Below are 19,767 nucleotides of genomic sequence, written 5' to 3' on the forward strand. Positions count from 1 at the left end.
AATTTTACATAGGTACATTTTGACCATCCCCTTATTATGCCATTCTCTGTCATAGCCGTGAAGGACGCCCATAAAAGCACATTCCTTATATAATACAGAGATACATTTTACCACCTTTACCGAAGGGAATTCTGACTCAAGTTACAGTTAGCTTTTCTTCTCAATTTGATGCGGTCTCTAGCCGATATCACAGCACCAGACTCCAGTTTCACAGTGTGATCTTCTGATATTGCCCTCTCTTCAAAACATCACTGGCATCGAAGACGGATTGAATTAGCGATTTGTGGTGTATTTATCTCGATCTGAGAGTAATTTGGTGCTCTCTGTCTTAGCACTCCAGCTCAATGAAAACAGTAAATGGTGTCCTTATCTCCCGAAGTGAAATCAAGATAGGTGCAGGAGGCTGTGAGTTATTTGTGGTTGATTTAGAGGGAAAGGGGGGGACAGGAAATGGACACCCCTCTCACATTACCTCTTCCCATAGAGTAAGAGAAAGAGAGAGGAAGAGGGAAGGTTTTTAATCAGCAGAAAGCTGGACTTCTAATGTAAAAGTGTCAAAGATGGACCTTAGCCCTGCAATGAGTGAAATCTTGTCAAGTTCTGTGTTAAATTGAAAACAGGGCCACTGGGATTTGTAGGTGAGGGAACAGGGGACTCAATGGTAGCAGCATCTTGGTCAATTACCACTGTCTCCTGTGCACTGCACCACTTTTGAGGACTCCTCTCTACAATATTGCCTGCTACAAATCAAAGCACACAAGGAAATTAAAAATCAAGATTAGAGTATGGGGAATATGACTTTAGCATTACCATACATTCAAAGTCTTTGTCAGGCGTATAACTCATGCATGGAAACCCATTGCATGTGCCTCTGTGCCTCCCCCGTGCCCTGCCTGTAGGAGCATCCCACTTATACTGATGCTACATGTTGCATGTTGTGGCATATCCCAGCAGCTCCTGTGCCTGGAGAGAAAATGATCACTTACTGGCAGGTGTGGTGTGGGAAGCCATAGCTCCTGCATTTTTGCTGACTCGCAACTGAGTGAAATAAATTGTAAACTAAAGTTGGAAAAAATGAAAGTAACCCATGACTCTATTTACACTTGTATGTGTGCAGTCTATTTTAACTACCTGAGTGGGAGCCAGGAAGCCAGAACTTGCCCCATATTTTAACCAGATGTTGGGGAGGGTACGAAAAAGCCTAACAAGAGTCTTGCAATCAAAATAATTATCTTTATGGGTGGCTGTTTACAAAGTGTTAATGTGATGGTCTGCCGGCGGACTAACTGAGTCTGCTTTTATGTGTTAAACATGGTAAATGCTTCTATCTATTAACTGACTTTCTACTTTGTATAGCAGCGATGCAGAGATTTAGAAATGTATTTACAGCTTTCTTCATAAGAAGTAAAGAACCTCTATAGTCAGCCATAATCCTCCTCCTCCTCTCTGTCTCACCTTCCCCTTCTACTCGCTATGAATCATAGCAGACAGGAGTGGATGCGGCCTCTTTGATAGACAGTTAAAAAAGCACTAGCAGGGATTTGTAGCCACAGGGCAACTGTACTGCAGTAACCTGTCCTGATGCCAAGCACTTGTATCAGATGGAGACATAGGTGGAGGCAGTCGAGGCTTTTTTCATCATAGTTCATAATTTTATTTTTATTTTGTATTTATTGCCTGATTGGGGAAGTCAAATCGAAATTTACATTATGTAGGCTGACATCTAATCAAATTTCCTCATTTTGCTTGAGGGGAGTTTGTTTTCGGGGCATATTAGCTTTGCTGCATTGTAGTTTGATAGACATTTTCCCTAAGGAATCGGCGTTTAATTTGAATAATCACAAAAAGTGTGTTCTTTTGCTTTGCGGGGACATCGTCATCCCAGATGAATAAAGAAGTAAATGAGGGGAAGAACAACAGGTAATTATGCTGAAACCATGAATGAATGACCCACTGACCCTCAATCCTAATTGATTTTGTAGAGAATTTTTTTTTTTAATCACACATTTTGAGTGCTTTGTAGTGTTTTTGTCTTTTAGTTTCATAGATGTAATTAATTGGTTATGAAAATAGAGAATGAAACCCCAAAAACAGTGAGACAGGAAACCTCATTCTCCTCCATTTACCAGTAAAGTAATTGTAGTCGGTAGTTGGCAGTTTGTGGAATGATGTCATATCCTGGAATAAGAGAAAATACTTCACTTCCCACCAAAATATTTATGTCCTCCTGTTCATTAGCTTTATTTAAAAAACATATATGTATTGTGTACTCAACATACTACAGGCTGGTTGGTTGAATATTACGCCTTGATACACGATTTATGCAACTAACGATCTAAAAACAGTCAGCAAGTGTTTGTATTTGAGAAACCGCGTCGTTTCCATCAGTGCCTACAGCAGGTCACGCTGTCAGCCTCACAAACTGTTGCAAATACGTGGCGGTCAGCAACTGTACCCCAAGTTACAGGGTAACGCTATGTGTGCAGGTGCACTGTCTGGGTGATGACATGTGCTACTTTGCATGTAAATTCTTTAGTGATTCACCTCCAAGTGAACCCACTGAGAGCGATTCTGGTGCTGGCTTAAAGACAGAGGTGTGTTTTTATGACTAGGTGAGGCACGTCCTCTCCAAGGCCCTCAAGCACTGTATTCCTCTACCCTCCCCTTTAATCACTGTATCAACTGCTCTCATAAACTCCATGAGCTGTGTATTAGTGTGTGTGTGTGTGTTTGTGTGTTTCAAAGTGTGCTTGTAAATGCTATGTGTATGCATCCATGAGCATGTGCCCTTCCTTGTTTCCTCATTTTTAAACTTAATCAGCAAAAATAAAAGCTGTTGTAAGCTGGCTCATATTAAAGAGGTGATTATTGGTAATAAATACTTTTTATACATACTTATTACAGAGGCAGTTTTCTTCTAGCGCTTAATGAGAGTAATTTGATTTGCTTGAGAGATTACAGTTTCCTAGAATTAATGCAGCAATCCCCATTCCAAGATAGAGTGAGATCTAAGATTCTTCACAGGTCGTGTGCTGCTAGATGCACCCCTCTCACATAGCAGCTAATGGAGTTGAACAGCAGTCTGTCATCCACCGCCCACCACCCCAGCAGCTCTATAGCCCACATGCCCTTGGTTCCTGCAGTGCTTGTTGTTTGGGCTACTTGTGCCACCTGCATTTTACTTTTGCCTCTTATTTAAGGCTGCTCTTTCTGTAGCTCTTTCCAAAAAAAAAAAAAAAAACTGAGGCGGGGTGGTGATTTATTACATATTCAGTGTTCAGTCGCCAATGAAAATTCAACATCTGGACAAATTATTCACTCAATTGCACTAATTCAAATGGTGTTCAAATTGCATCAGGACCTGTATTTTAAACATACTTTTTTCCCTCCCGTTCCCTCAGTTTGTCGTTGTTTAATATTTCCATCACATGTTTATGTAAGCCGTTCAAGCTTAGTGCATAACTTAATTTGAGTTGTGATCATCTTCTACAGCAACATTTATTGAAGCCTGCAGGTCTTAGCGCCTAAAGCTGAAGGTGGCTCAGGCAGATTGAGGCCGTCCAATTCTGTCACCACAGTGCACTCCGCATGTTAATTAAGCTTGGAGTGGTTTCGAAAAGTGCTTATACTCAAAGGACAGTTTCTTTTCATGACTTGTTAGTCCATAAATACTAATAATACAAAATTGTAAATGTCGTTGGCCAATCTAATCTCTTTAGTAGTCTGTTTTCAAATAGCTAAAGAAGAGTTGTAGCCTTAAACAACAAACTTCAGGTCCTAGAAATGACACTTTCCTGATTTTCTTTAACTTTTATTATATGTATTTAATGTTCAAGTGATCAGTTTTAATTAGTTTTTTTTTTTTTTTATCACAGAAGAGATAGAATACTGCTCTCAACTTAACTTACATTGATTCAAGTCTTAGTGTAGATGCTAGTAATTCTCCATTATTGCTCTAGTGTTGCATTTCTAAGCAGTAAACATTAACCTGATGCAGCTTTAAGTGACTGACTAACATTAAGAAGTTTTGATTGTGAAACCACCTGCCCCTCTTGGTTTAGGGTCCAACTGCAAAATACACATTTCTTTTGCCATTTATTGGGCATTTTTTCCCATGAAATGGAATGTAGATTGTTTAGACGGGTTTATAGGTCCAGTGTGTAAGATTCACAGGGCTCTACTTGCAATAATGTAATTTAATATTGTGTAAACGTTATGTTTACATAAGTGTGTAATCACCTGAAAATAGGAATCTTTACATTTTTAGCAATAAAAAGCCTAGTCAGCAATTCCCCTTTTCATAAGACCACTATGTTGATTCACCACATTTCTATCTTAGCCTATAACAGACAAACAGAATATTGGCTATTGGCTTTCAATGTCATAATTTCATGCTGAAGTAGCAGCTTGAATTTGGTGACGCTTGTCTGGTCCGGCATCAAGCAAGACTTAACAAATTTGAAAAATACTAGTCAGGTTTCACGAACAATCTAAAAATGAAAACCCATGTATAACTAGTCTGACAAAAAATGATTACCTTAAATCAGGTTGACTATTATTGAACTTTAACAATGAAGCAAAACAAATTGCAATTAGGCATAGAGATATGGTGTGTCCGTTTTAATGATTAGAGGGAAAAATATTAGGGATGAAACAGACACAGTGAGGCCGAGGAAGGAAAGATAGTATATTACCATGGAACATCTCATAGTGCTCGCTGGGCGTGAGAGGTGTGGCTGCTAATTCAGTTGTCACTGTTAAAGTTTTGTATTATCATCAGCAAAAACAGTAATTACAGGCTAAAATATCACTTGATATTCCTTGATGTGGTCAGAGATGACAACATGACCTCTGACAGACACAGTAGTCTCTCTCACACTTGAAAATGGATGGGTGGGAGCATGCCGGTGGTTGCAGTCTGCAACCACAAAAACCCTAACTCTCTTACACCCTCCACCCTTACGATGAGTTGTGAGAGTTTTTTGTGACGTTTCACACGGTATGTTATATGATTACTAATGTAAAGATTGTACATGATTCTAGATAAAAGTCTTTTACAGCATGGCGTCTTCAAAGATATCTCTGTCATCACATGGCAATTTTTTTTGTCTTTTCTCCTCTTGTCACCAGAACTGTCCATATTTAGTTTCTTCATACACCTTCTGCATCTTCCTAACTAAAGAGAAGGTTAATAACTCTTGGGGAAGAATCGCCGGTCTCGAACCACCAAGAAACTGAGGCCCACCATGTGTCACATCATCTGCCTGTGAGACTATGATACATTACAGTCCAGTGTGACTGGTGATGTGTCTGGACCCTGCTGGAGATTACTCCACTTTATGGCCAAAGAAATCAGATTTCCCCCCCCCCCTCCTTTTCTCTTCCCTTTCTTTATTCCTGGCGGCATAGGATCATATTACCCATCTTGGAATGACTTCAACAGAGACACTGCTATTCCCAGGGAGCTGTCTCTCCCCACTGCAACTCAATCCATAGCCAATTGGACTGGCCTGTGATTTATAGAAAATCCTCTCCTTTGAAGGAACTCACTCCACACACATACACACACACTGGGAATTCTCCCTTAACAGCTCATGGTGTGTTGGGTCTCAGGTCAGGACAGTTCAAGGCAGTGAACTAAAGTGGAAAAAATATGTACCGTCAAAAACCACAGGAGCCTTTACCACAAAGCCGATTGTAAGATTTTTGTTTAAAACAACATGAATACAACAAAACAAAAGTGTTTTTATTATTTTATTTATTATCGACAGTACTTTCTTTCTCACAGGCTCTTTTGGCAATTGTCACTAACAATCAGTCTTTTAGAGGATATACAGAATTGGCTTTGGGCAGTGTCATGCTTGTTGTCTGCTTTACTGATTAGTGAGATTATTCATGTAGATTCTTCTGCATCCACACTGAGCCTAATCAACATGCCCTGTGGTGTAGAGGCTGTGTAGTCGTCAGCTGACAACACAGGGCATCAGTTCAAGCCCAAGGACTGTGACGCTCCATAACTGTGGCAACTGTCTGATCATGCTTCCTCCTCTGAACCAATATCCTTTAGTTTTGTGCAGACTACATTCATCTATATTCACCACAATAAAATTGGAAGATTTAGGGGGTTTTACCGGTCGTATCCCGGAAGTCTCAAGTGTATCAATAACGTTGAGTCCTCCGTCTATGAGACCAGGACAGATAGATCTTCCCATTCTAAACAATAGCATTCATGCATGATAATATCTGCTCACAGTATTCTAGGTCTCGCTCTGGGTTTCTGGAAGCGCCCGTTTTCCCAAGCACAACACTCCCTGCTACAAAGTGATGCAACACTTCCAACAAAGATGCAATCGAGGGGAGAGCATGTTTTCTAACAGTCCGTCTAAGTACCCAGCACAGTTGGCATACCTCTGCTCTCTTCCTCCCACTTTATCAACTTGACAGATATTATCGCTGTATTCAGTGGTGGGCATCCAAAGGCATCATATGCTCAGAACCAAAAGCTAAGGTCAGGATGAGAGGGCTTGCTGAGAACTGCCCGCTGCATTGTTCCCAGATCATTTGTGCTTTTGCCTACTTTTATTATTACTCATTTTAACCTCCTCTCAATCTCATACTTTTGGGTTTTGGGTTGTTTTTTTTTTTTTTTTTTTCTCTTTATCTCTTTTTTTTTTTCTCCTTTTCTCCATCTGCCTCTAAATGACACCTAAGCATCGACTGCTCCTCCGACTGACTTGCCTGCGTGTGACCTCCCTCCTTTTAGTGGAGCCATTCACAGGCAACGCTGTAGTAGAATGCCTGGCTCTTGGTGGGCAGACATAAGAGAGACAGTGACATGCGGCTGTGCGCTGATAGACTTTCCACTGGAGTGGATTAAATCAGCATCAGGCTAGTGGAGCTGATTACCCCAATGTGAAAATGCAGTATCTTAATGGTACATATTTTCATGAGGCAGCCTAGTTGCCTTTCATTTTGCAGCTAATATGTCTATTCTTATGAGTCATTTACTTCTTTAATTACCTTTAGCAGCAGATGCACAATGGTGTATTAATGTGAATGATTTTTACTGCCACTTTATCATACTGAGCCTGTGAAGTTGAAAGGCGTAATTGAGGTGGAAGACCGACTCGTGAGAGAAACAATATTTAGTTGACAGCTCTTCTTGTACTCTGGGAGGGTGTTTATGAGTTTACACCGCACTAAAGCTGTAATAAACACAGTATTCATTTAATAATGGCAGGGGACAAAAATGCTTTCACTGAGATCTGCTCAGTTATTGAATCATCACAGGAAGTTGTTTGGTATTATCACATAACATTGTGCATGTGTTCACTTGCATGTTCTCACATATTTGCAACAAGCAAAACCTTATTTGCTCTGCTCCTATTTGCAGCCTGTGCAACTCTGACATTCCATGTCATTTGCATGTGTGTCTTATGTGTTTTGTCTACAGCTTGTGTACTTTCCTGGGTGTGATTTCTCTAATCTAGAGCCCTCTGAATAAAGGCCTTCTTTAGCCATCTGTTGTTAAGCTGCTGGCTATGCAAGGCTGGGGAATCCAAACAAACATAGAGCACACAGCAAACGGAAGCTGTCAGACCTGCATAGCTGAGCTGACCTCGCCGGGCTGGGGGTCGGCGGGGTGTGGGTGAGTGGGTGACACCTCTGTACCAGGCTCCAAGAAACCAAACTGCATGGTTGAGGCACTGTTTACCTTCCCCTCTGCACATCCCCCTCTGCTTCATTCTTTTTTGTTTTGCTTTGTTTTCCTTTTTCTGTCTTCTATGTACGTCTCTTTTGTCTGTTTCACACCCCAATTCTATTTCTTTATCTGTCTGCCCTCCGTCCGTCTTTTGTTCTACTCCCTCTCTGCTATCTCCACTTACAGTTAATATCTTTACTTCCGTCTTGTTCTTCTTGCAGTGACTCTTTGCCAAAAAAACACTGCATTACCTGTTATGGGGAGAGAGAGCTGTTGTGGGGGTTGGTCACAAATGGAGCAGTGTTGGGCAAACGAAATGGGTTTTTATTAAAGTCAGATTTTGTCTTATGTAAGTGCATGCTCTGCCTTATTGTTTAAACTAGGATATTTTAAATGTTTGGTGTTGTCATAAATATTAATAGGTTAGTTGAAAAGTGCAGAGAAAGAAGGGTATCTAATGGTTTGAAGTAGGTATAAAACGTTGATTTATTTATGTATTCCAAATGAATTAGTTTGGAAATCTAAACACAGACTGCAGAGTGTTGTTGTGAGGGCCCTGGTTTGAGCACTGGGGCCTGTTTTCCATGTGGAGTGGCTTTTTGGAAATGGCATTAATTATATACTTACTGGGAGACTAGACTTTTCCTGCTTTGCATTGCAGATAAACTTCTGTATTACGGAGGAAAGAAAAAAAGGCAAAATGCAATTAATATAAATAGACATGATCCTTACTTCTTATACTCTTACAAGTTTAAAACTCACCCACCATACAAAAAAATAAATATATATATATATATATTCATTTAAATGAAATGACAGAATTCCAAGTAAATTCCATTCCTATGTTTGCATACTGATCTCTTCTTTAACAGCATATCTAAATGGTAAATGGTAAATGGTCTGCACTTATATAGCGCTTTTCTACCTGTTGGCACTCAAGGCACTTTACACTGCTTCTTATTTACCCATTCACACTCACAATCACACACACATTCATACACCGATGGGGGAGCTGCTATGCAGCTGGCCAACACTCACCGGGAGCAACTAAGTTGGGGTTCAGTGTCTTGCTCAAGGACACTTCGACATGTGACCGGAGGAGCCAGGGATTGAACCAACAACTGTGAGATTGGTGGACAACCGCTCTACCTTCCTGCGCCACAGTCGCCCCATATCTGCCATCAGTCATATTGTAAATATTGGAGTAGTTAAACCCCCAGTTCTTCTGAATTCATTGCCAACGGCTCAAATGCTTACAATATACATTATGAAGTAATAGAACAACTTTTCTGTCCTTAGCTGCCACTATAAGGACATTAGGTTAATACGCTAGCAACGTATGTGTAGGAGCTTTTTGGCTTGGTGCTGCCACTGAGCAGCAGAGGATCTTGTCTTGTAAAATGAGCCAACACAAGTGATACATTTCAGGGCCGGTCAGTCAGAAAGTAAAGCCAATAACCTTGACATTTCGGTCACTGTTGTTGAAGAGCCGCAGAGGCTACAGACAGTGACTAGGGACCTGTTGTCTTCTGAGCTGGACTACATTAAGAACTAACTATTAGTTCTGTTTTTGTTAGCTGTCTCCAAGTCACATTCTCATGCCTAATAAAGCCTAGCGACACGTGGGTGAATTCACTGAAGCTCTCTCTTGTGCGCATACACACATGCGCCCAAACACACACAAGCAGCTGCACTTCTCCTACCTTCTCCTTTTCAGTGGCCGCAGGGATCTGGTTACACCTGCTCGCACATCTTCTAGCAATTAGGAGCAATCTGCTTGAAACCAATTCACGTTCAGGGTCTTCCCCAGCTGTGACAAGAAGAGCTGGACGTTTACAGAACTACAGAGGTCTCTCTGTTGATGGGCCTAAACAAACAGCTCTGGCCTTGTCGTTTCCAGCTGTCTGACTCCTGATGGAGGCATCCTAAATGTTTTTTCCCTCCACTTTTACCCACATCGTGTCCAAATACTTTGGTCCTTTTATTGCATTCCCTTTTTATTTGTCTGTCATTAAAAAAAAATAATAATTTGAAAGATGTGTGTCTGTCATACTTCAAGCAAACTGAGTGATGGGTTCCTCTCTTGGATTTTGGCTAGTGGTACCATGTTTGTCACCGTGGGTCAGTTAAGTAACATAAAGAAATCGGAAATATGTCTGTTGTTTGTCATTGAAGGAATAGGTACAGCAACGAATTCAGGGGAACAGACTTGACTGTTTGGCAATGCTCTGAGCTGGGATTTGTAAGACACCCAGAGCTGGCTTTAGCAGCAGGAAACCCCAAAGCCTGTAAATAATCCACATGTGCAGACTGCACATAAAGACATCCAGTACTTAGCAGTTCCCTTATCACAGCGTGATAGCCCAGGGACATAAGAGACGCTCCTGCCTCTATTCACTAATATGGTGTGAAAGTAGATGCAGATAAAACGCCTGTTGTTTATTGAGGAAGTTGTGTTAACATGGGGAGGAGGCTGTGAACTCTGATCACATTTGAAATGGGGGAAATAAAAGGATTGCAAATGACAAGGATACCAAATTGCACCATCTTTGTTGCTGGTAAAATCTTGTCATGTGCTGGAGGGTGTTTTCTAATCAAAAGCACCTGGAGGGTTCACTCCTTCCACTGCGCGTGTGCGCGCACACACACACACACACACACACACACACACACACACACACACACACACACACACACACACACACACACACACACACACACAGTAAATCTGATGTATATGCAGCATGTTGTTATTGTAGTGACAAGCTTTCCAATAACCTCGGTTTGAGAACATAATCGTGCTACTGTAGCCTTTTGTGCTTTATGTGCAGTTCACTGTGTACCATGTGTACATTTTAGTCCTCTTGACAACCAACTATCTGTACCATTATCTGGCATGAAAGTTTTTTATAACTCATCAGTTTAACTTGATCTGTCACTTGATTTGGACTGTTACAGCACCCATAAAACATGCTGTTTCCTCTCACTCCTCTGTGCCTTGAAAGCTTTGTGCCTGTCATCAGTCTCTAGTTAATCACATTCTGTCTGGAGCAGCTCTTACACTTGCATGTCTATCAAGCGTCCAGTGTCTTTGAATGGAGATCAAAAGAAGATACATTCCTGAGGGGGGGGGGGGGGGGGGGGGGGGGGGGGGGGTCTGAAAAAAAGGAGTGGGTGCCGTGTAAACAACGCAGTGACAGTTCACAATAGATTATTTGAACCCAGCATTAGGCCTCTCGAACACATGCCATCTACAGTATCCTTGGTAAAATGCAAACATGACAGCAACATTCCAAAGCATTTTGCAGACCTCAGAACACAGGTTGGAAACTTGCTCACCTTAAAGCCTCTTCATTTCCCATCCCAAAAAACAAGAGTTTACCCATCTTTGGCTTTCAAAAGTCAGAAAGTAAAAAGTTATTAAATTAACCAGGCCTGTATGGTCAGGCAGCAGTAGGATTTCACTTAATTTGACTGCGTCAAGATGATTGTTAACTAGGTTTTCAAGCACAATGATCACATAATTATCAACCATACTTTGAATGAAAAAAATATTTGACACAGCTTAGGAGGATGTGTTAAAATGTTCATGTAATGTTGCAAAATGCCATTATTGTTAAAAATAAACATTGTGTGATTTGTTTGCTTTAAGCTAAAAACAAAAATGTATTATTTATTGAAATTATTTTCTCTATTTTAAGTCCTAAAATCTTAAATCTTAAATCAAGTATGAACGTACTTCACATCCATTTAGCAGCACCATTCCCACCTTTACTTTTAGTAACTGAGCAGATTTGCAGGCTACTTTTTACATTTTTATTTATTTATTTGCTTCATATGAAGATGACTATGAGGGAAGACTTCCCAGAAATGTATCTCTTCATCCATTACTGTCTGAACTTCCTATCAATATCCTGTTGACTCAACTCTCTTTGTTCCAACACCCTCGGTTGTAAACCCAGACACACACATACACCGCACACACATTTCACTGCATGTGTCATCAGATTCAGGGGAAAAGAAAACAGCAAACTTTGTTTACTCTTTAATGTGCCCGTAATACCACACCTTGGGCGTTGTGAATGATTTTGTTACGGCTTCTTTTTTTTATCTAATCTCCTTATGAATTAGCATTCTTGCAGAGTAAGAATCTGTTTTAGTCACTTGAGGTTAACTTTGTGATGCTATACTAGCAAACACTTACAAAATTTAAAAAGTGTAATAGTTAGATGACTTGTAGATTATCAGAACATTTAATACAATATAATCACACTACTTAATCTAGAATTCAATAAACGTTTTGTAAAGCTTGTAATTTTGACATACTTGAACTTGGTAGGCTTCTTTTAGTAATAGCAACTTGGGTTTGCTTTTGTTTTTTTCCAAATAAAAATGTTAAGTGTGAAAATGTGATCAAATTATATTATTTGATAAAAGTTGTCTTTGTGAAAAAAAAATCTTTTTTTAATAATTAAAAGCTTTGTGATGTGATGAAAAATAATGTCATATGTTTAAAGGACCATCTCACTCATGTGTTGTACTTAGGTAAATGTTTAAGGTATTTGTACCTTTCTAGATTATTCTCAGCACTTCATTTACTAGGTGCTTTTGCAGCTGTATGTTCATGACAAAAGAAATGTAATGTAGTAACTGCTGATAATGTATTAATATGGATGAACTCCTTGTCAGTACAAGTGGTTCAAATCAGCAAAAATCCCCCTTTACGAGCTGCTTTTTTGCTGCACACATTTTTTTCTAAAGTAACACACATTTGTCCTCGAATTTTTACTGGCAATTGTTGCATTGCGTATATTACTAGAACTTTTCTTTCACAATTTTCTTGTCCAATTAATCCTAAGTAGACTAACACATTATAACAGCCATCAAAGTCAAAGATGTATAGAATACATCAGTATTTTTGTTCATATACATAGTATAATTTGCACCCGCTTTTTTACTTGTAGTCGTGTTTTTTTTTTTTTTTTATAAATACTTATATTTCCACTTGAGCATCGAGTTTGTGTACTTCTGCCGCTTTCGTTCAGCACCCTCTTGGTGTCATTTCTGTTCCCGTCATATTTTTGTTTCCAGTTTTTTGTTGCTTAAAATGTAAATATTGCTATTGCTATGTGTGGGAGTGAATCTTGCTCACATAGTTCTTAGTTTCAATTTATACCTTCTCTTTATGAGTGTATTCGCTTGGTGGTGGGGGGGTTCCCCTTGACAAATTTCAAAGCAGAGGACAATTAGGCATGCAGAGTAAGAAATGTTGCTGTACTGTCATTTATCTTTACACAAGAGCTCAAAAAAAGACAGACACAGTCAGAGAAGGAGAATTTATAGACGTTAAAGTTAAGCATGGTGAAATGCCAGGAGTGTGCCCTCTTTGTAGCCTGTAGTCATATTTATGCCTCATGATGTCACCCGACAGCCGTGTGTTTGGGAGGGTCAGTGCATACACCCACATTCAGACCATGAAACAGCTGTTAGCTCTAGCCCCCTCACTGCTCTTCCCATGTCTGCCTTCCAGTTTTGTCTAACTTTACTTGCACTAAGACCAATTCACAAAGTGATCTCTTGTCTTTTCATTCAACCTTCTTAGCTTTGTATTTGCCCTTCCCCTGTAGATATGTTTGTATTACACAGTCTTTGATAGGTTTCACTTACTTGCTCACATTTCCCTCATACCTTTTTTCTTTTTTGTTCTTTCTCTGTCTCTCTCTGTTTTGATCTCTCTCCCTCTCTCACACATCATCTTGTTAAACATTCTGCATTTACTTTTACAATTTCTAAACTTGTCAAATAATTGACTGTTGAAGAGATGGTTTGTGATAGATTATCCATTTGTGAGATGAGCTAGGATGTGCCCCCCCCCCCCAACTGTTTGTTTAATTGTGGGAGCAATCGTCTGAGGAACATGGAAAGAATGAGGCCAGTTATTTACCCAGATGGTTTACTGGTGGAGGTGTGAGGCTGGCCAGCCCACTGTGGGAACACAACGCTTGCTTTTCTTGGTATCACTGACCGTTTTCAAGACCACTGTGTTTTTTCCCCCAGCTTTCTCCAGCTTTGTTTGCTCTGGATGGCATGTTTGATTATTTATCGTAAGGGAAAAGGGAGTAGCTGGAGCAATAAACATGTGACTGCAGTGTATTTTGTTTTCCACTGAGAAGGCCGTGTCCTTTAACAGATATTTGAAGCAGCCATAAAGCCTTTTATTTGCTTTCTAGAGGGGAGTTGCACTGAGCTAAAGGAGGATCAAAAGCACTGATTAGTGTCTTTGACAATTTGTGTTTGCTGTAAGTGTAACTTATCAACAGATAAATGTTTCTTCTGGATGGCTGCAGTTGACTTTTTTTTTTCTCTCTCTTTGTTTCTGTGAATTTGTTTTGACATCTGATGATTGTTCCCTCTGTGTTTGTGGAGAAGTTGTTTATACCACTCATAGCTTTATGACTCTGAATGAATGAGTATGAAAATATGATCTCTAATGTTTGTTTGTTATCTATCAGAAGGCCAACGGAATACTGTAAGGGGATACATCTGCTCTGATAATAGGCATCAAAGTGTTCTGTGGGGAGTCATAGCAAATCTACCTCCAACATTTCTATTGGACTTTTTGTGATGTGTTTCTCTCCCCCCCCCATATTTCTCTCTTAGGCTCTCCAAGTGGCTCGGCATATACTCCTCCAGCAGCAGCAACAGCAGCAGCAACAGCAGCCTCAGTCACAGCAACTGCAGTCTCAACAAAACATTGGTCGCAAATCCCCTAAAACCAAGGCTGACAAGCAGCAAGGCCTACAGGTACTCTAAATAAGTTGTCATTCTCTTATCTATTAACTTATGATTATCAGATAAATTGCCTGTTATTTGACTTTGTGGTTGCTCAAATAAAGAGGTGAATGATTGAACTTTTGCAGCTCTCTCTAGAACACAGTGTGCCAGAAAAACACAGCCCCAAACTAAATTCACAAACAGGAAATTAAAATTGGCAGTGCAACATTTGCAGTTATGTATGCTCATGCATTATGTGTGATTAGCAGCTCACACACAAACACACACACACACACACACACACACACACACAGTCAACCATGTGTCAAATAATCCTCGACATTAGAAGCTACAGTATTTATGTAGAAGTGCACGCTGTCCTGAGGCAAAAGGGCTGGACTGTAAGAAAGGCTCTGTGTTGTTAGTTTGCTTCAGCTCATCCTGTAGTGTCAGGATCATTCCAGTGTACTCACACTCATCGGTGTGTGTCGTTTGTCCAGACTTCTGTAGTTGCAAAGCCAGTGTTACGTAGGTACGGAGGTGCAGAGCCTGAGTACAAGCAGAAGAGTGTGTGAAAATAAGGGAGAAAGAAAGGGAGAAGTGAGCCTGGCAATGCAGAGGAGGCTCCATGCCTTCCCTTTGCCTTTTACCCTCACACACAAGAAATAAAAGAGGAGCCTGGCCCCTACCACTAGCAGCAGGAGGTGCTATGGAGCAGCCCACAAGAGGGTTGGGGATGCAGTTGGAGGAGTTGGGAGGTGGAGTTAAAAAAAACAAAAAACAAAAGAGGAGTTAGGGGTAGGAAAGTGTGAGAGTTGGCAAAAGTAGGGAGGCAGTAGGACAGTGATGTCAGACTGCCTGCTTGATGCAAATAAAACGGCATGAATAAAATTCCTTTGCTTTTTTGTTTTTTTATGCTGTTCTGCTTTTAATTTTAAAAAAGCACTGAACATCTGATCCAACATCTTTGTTTACAAGAAGTGTTTTTCTGTCGATTGAAATTGCAATTAATTACTTTGTCCGTGTGTGTTTGTGTGTGTATATATGTATATACACACACACACACACACACACATATATACATACTCATATATTATGTGTGTGTGTTCATTTTTTTTTAAAAAAACCCTTACTATCCCATTGGGGGCCCTTTTTAATGAGCTATTGTAGCAGCTAGGTCTAATGTCAGCTTGCGAAAAAGCCTCTTTGTTGTGCAGATGTCTTCGGAATAGCTCCAGAGGATGAAATATGACTGTGATGACCTTTCAGTTGTGTGCATATTTGTCAGGATTCAAATAAGTTGAAAGGATCAAACTAAACAGTTTCCCCAGCTTGGCAGGGAATTGTACTGCAGAGGTCAACAGAGGGGACCACAACGGCAGATTCCAGCGTACAGCCAGTTGTTGGTACATAGTGAAGTACTAGACCATCTCCTGCAGACAAAGACAAAATTAAAATTCTAATTTATTAATGTATACAGAGAGCTTGGCCAAGCTGTCACTCAGCAATTGAAAAGAGAGTCGGGCCCTTTCCCCCGCTTCCCTCCCCTCCCCTTTCCTGCCTGATTCTTGTGAAGAGAGCAGAGGCTTGCTGTAGTATCTAACTAACACTGGAAATTGCCTGCTCTCTAATGTTGTATGTTACATTTTGCTGGGTTGAAACCGTCATTATGAAAAAGCCACAGGTCCAGACAAGTGTTTGTTTATCTCTGAATTACATATTCTGCTAATTAAACACACCCTAACCACATACGCACACACTTTAAAGCCAGGCATTCATACATAAACATCAGTGTGTCAGTTTGTGTGAGGGTGTATTACATTTGTTTTGGTTGTTTTTCTCCACTTATGGTTTCTGTTGGTGAGCTTTCTCTTGCTTTCTCTGTTCTTCTCACACCCTCCCTCTCTCTCTCTCTCCCTCTCTCTCTCTCTCTCTCTCTCTCTCACTCACACTTACACACATTCAAAAACATTTTGTGAAACACCAGAGGGTAGCGGTCTGAGTCTCATCTCACTACCTCTTTAAAGAACAAACCCATGCTTAGAGGAGCCCCCATTCGCACAGAACATTCCCTATCTCCATCACACAGCCTGGATAATGATTCTCTGTTGAGCTGGACTGGGTCATCAAAAGACATGATCCAACAATTATGAGGCTGTGTAGTAAGCTGCCACCCCATAAAAGCACCTGATCTGCGGACGAGGCTTCATTCATCTCAGCGGTCTTCCCATTAGGCATGAGGAGATGTGCAGAGACTTTTACTCATTTGGAGATGTGACTCACTTTCCAATTCATTCTTATTCAAATCAAAAATAATGAAGCACCGTATGTACAAAACATCTAAAAAAAAAAAAAAATGACCTGCATAGGCTAGTAAAGGGAAAAAATATGAGTCAAACAAGCCTCAGAATCCTTGATCAGCATTAAATGGCTCTTTGGTTTTATATCTACAACAGGGGTGCCCCCCAACCTGCCCCCCCACCCTTGCGCCACCCACCGCTGCCTCTGAATGAAGATGCCTCTGTTGTACACAGAGTAGCCTAGAGGTGCTTTAATCAGACAGGATATACAAACAGCTACAACGCAGGCTGGAAAGCAGCTAAACATACTTGACTGGTCAAAATGCCACTAAATTACATTGACAGAATGACACATGTAATTAAAGGAATACATGCCGCTTTTACCTTTTTGTGCTTCACACCTACAGTGGCACAATGACAAAAGTCAGCAACTCCCACCCCGCTAATTACCATTATCAGTGAAATGGTAGGGTTTGACTCATTAGTTCCATGTGCATTTAATTAGAGGCAGGCTGAAATTGGATTTAACTTATTACTTTTTCATGGATCACTTTCTTGTCATCACTTCAAATTGGATTGCAGCCCCAGGTAACTAATTATGCCAGCCGCAGGATCAGGAGTGGAGAAATAGGTAATTAGGAACAACACTGTCGGACCCTCGCTGATAGTCCACCAGCACTAAGGTGGGGGAGGGGAAAAACTGAAGCACATTTGTGGCATTTCTCACAAGCACGGCTGGTTAACTACACCTCCTTGCATGGGTTCCTAGGTAGGCATCCACCTCCTACAGGGGATTATGTGGCACTCGGCTGGGCTGAAGTTGTTGAGTCAACATGGTGTCTTTGCTATCAGTGTAATTCCCAGATTATGCTTGTTTCGCATCATCAATTGTGCCTACTATTGGCTATTTTTATTTATGTCACTTGTAGAGTATCAGGTACGGCCAGTAGACAGCAGACTTCTCTGTGTGGGCACGACATTTATGTCTGTAGTACATCTGCACTGATTGCATCAGAATGTAGATGCAGCTGGATAATGTAGGAAGGTAAAGGTACAGTACAGTGTGCTTAATAAATGCAGCTGTAATGCAGTTATTACTTCTTTGCTGGGGCAGAAATATTCTACAGTGTTGAGAGAAGGATAAAGGAAATGGTAACTTCCTCTTGCGTACTTTTGAAAGCTTTCATGGTTCACCTTAAAATGAAGCGTGTCTTTGTAAGGAATGTGAAGCTCATGTCCTTTTTGTATTTGTTGCAATAATGTGTTGGTCTTTTCTGTTTTGAATGAGAAACACTATTCACTCTTCCCTGATAAATGTTGCATTGAACATTTTCGTGCTCTTGTCAAAGGTGTGTCACTTGTCATTCTTCAAACACAGAGAATCCACTGATAATGTTTCAGAATCATGCCAGAAGACAATTTTCTTATCTAGACTATAAACAGCTGAAGCAACAGTGCACACTTATTTTCCTCTGCTCTCCTTTTTTTTCCCCTTTTCTCTCTTTCCTTCTCTATGTTTTCACACCATAGTCTACAACCTCAGAGAGGGCATCTCCAGGTCAAAAGATAATGTCTTTTCAGTTTATAGGATGAAAGCCTTTTAAGATGCCCCTCCAGTGCCCCTCCTCCCCGCGTTTGTTCTTCACATCCTTCATTTGTGGTCTGTTGGGGGGAAGCGTGATATGACACAATCCAGGGGCCAAGCCTCTGTCTGACAGGACAGGGAGAAGCCATCGGCTCTCTTTCTCTCCCTCTCCTACTGTTTTTGCAGTAGGCCCATGGCATTGTCCTGACACATGTATACCACAGCGCTCCAATCTGTAAGCCATTAGAGCACTAGGCCGAAGCTTTTCAGCTGGATCTCAGCCAGTTCTGCAGGGCAATCAGAGGCAGCGTTTCGAAGCGTTCTGCAGCCCGTCGGCCAGTCGCCCAAAGTGGCACAGTAGTGGTGGCCCACTGTCGATGTGGGAGTGAACATGTTGTAGGTTAGTTGCTTTGAGGTAGAATTCTCTTTATGCATAGAAAGACCTGGCAGAGGCAACAGGAGTGCATGTATATACTGTTTATGGATGATTCAAATGTTAACAATGGTAAAATGTATATCGTGATGTTATATTAGAAGAAATACTGAAGTAGGTAGAACGGCAGGGAAGCGACAAGAACAAAGAGAAGTGCTGAATGTGGAAGGACAGGAGCGGTGGCCCGCTCCCAAAACACTCAACCAAATCGAGGCATCGCCGGTTTCTAATTGATTCACTTAATAACTGCTTTGAAGCTTGCCAAGCTTCACCAGTGTAGTGACTAGGTAGAAAAGATTGATACCCTTCCTATGTGTGTATGGTAAATACACAGCTATCGGCTACAGCTGGTTAGCTTAACACAAAGAGTGGGAAACCAGGGTTCGCCAAACAACCAGCAGTGAAGTGACAGGAGGAAAACCACAATGTGTTGATACATTTTGCACACTAGATTTTGTAGAGACTAAAGGAGAACTATATTTAAAAATGAATCATATTTTCAGCAGAGCCATTACAGTCACTAAAACCAACAGTTACTTGGCTCAACTTGGAGCTGGTCTCTGTCACTCTGCAACCTGGTCTAGCTTATTTGTCTGTGCCACAGTCCATCATTGTTTTCCAAAAACAATAAAAAAAAACATCAGCCAGACAGACTGCTCCATGCTATACACATACATACATATACATGTGTATAGTTCAACGAGGTGTTTTTGACCAATGGCCAGCAGTGTGTCTGGCCAATGTCCTTTTTATCGTTCATGAAAAAAGAGTTTAAGGCATAGATAAATAAGTTAATGCAGGCTGATGGACATTAACCATGATAAAGGCAATTGTAGATGGTTTTAGCATCTTTATGGGCATTGGTGAAAATGTAATTAATTTAGTAAATGACTTTGGTTTATATTTAAACAAATGAGACTGGGTTGTAATTGTAATTGTTGACTTGTTTGCGTCTGCAAAGTGTCGCCAACAG

At 40.7% G+C, this 19,767-nt stretch overlaps 1 protein-coding gene across 8 annotated transcripts in view; it reads left to right on the top strand.

The window, feature by feature from the left end:
• The window catches only part of foxp1b (forkhead box P1b), a 150,147-nt gene that overhangs the window by 83,339 nt on the left and 47,041 nt on the right, over nucleotides 1-19,767 (top strand). For all 8 annotated transcript variants that reach the window (XR_010914407.1, XM_067504136.1, XM_067504141.1 and 5 more), the window contains one exon: nucleotides 14,363-14,506. Coding sequence is in view for 7 of the 8 variants with exons in the window: in XM_067504136.1 (XP_067360237.1) it covers nucleotides 14,363-14,506 (144 nt within the window). In the remaining variant the exon portion in view is untranslated. The remainder of the gene's footprint in view (nucleotides 1-14,362; nucleotides 14,507-19,767) is intronic.

The sequence above is a fragment of the Channa argus genome, chromosome 5 (genome assembly GCF_033026475.1).
Source record: "Channa argus isolate prfri chromosome 5, Channa argus male v1.0, whole genome shotgun sequence".
Lineage (NCBI taxonomy): Eukaryota > Metazoa > Chordata > Actinopteri > Anabantiformes > Channidae > Channa > Channa argus.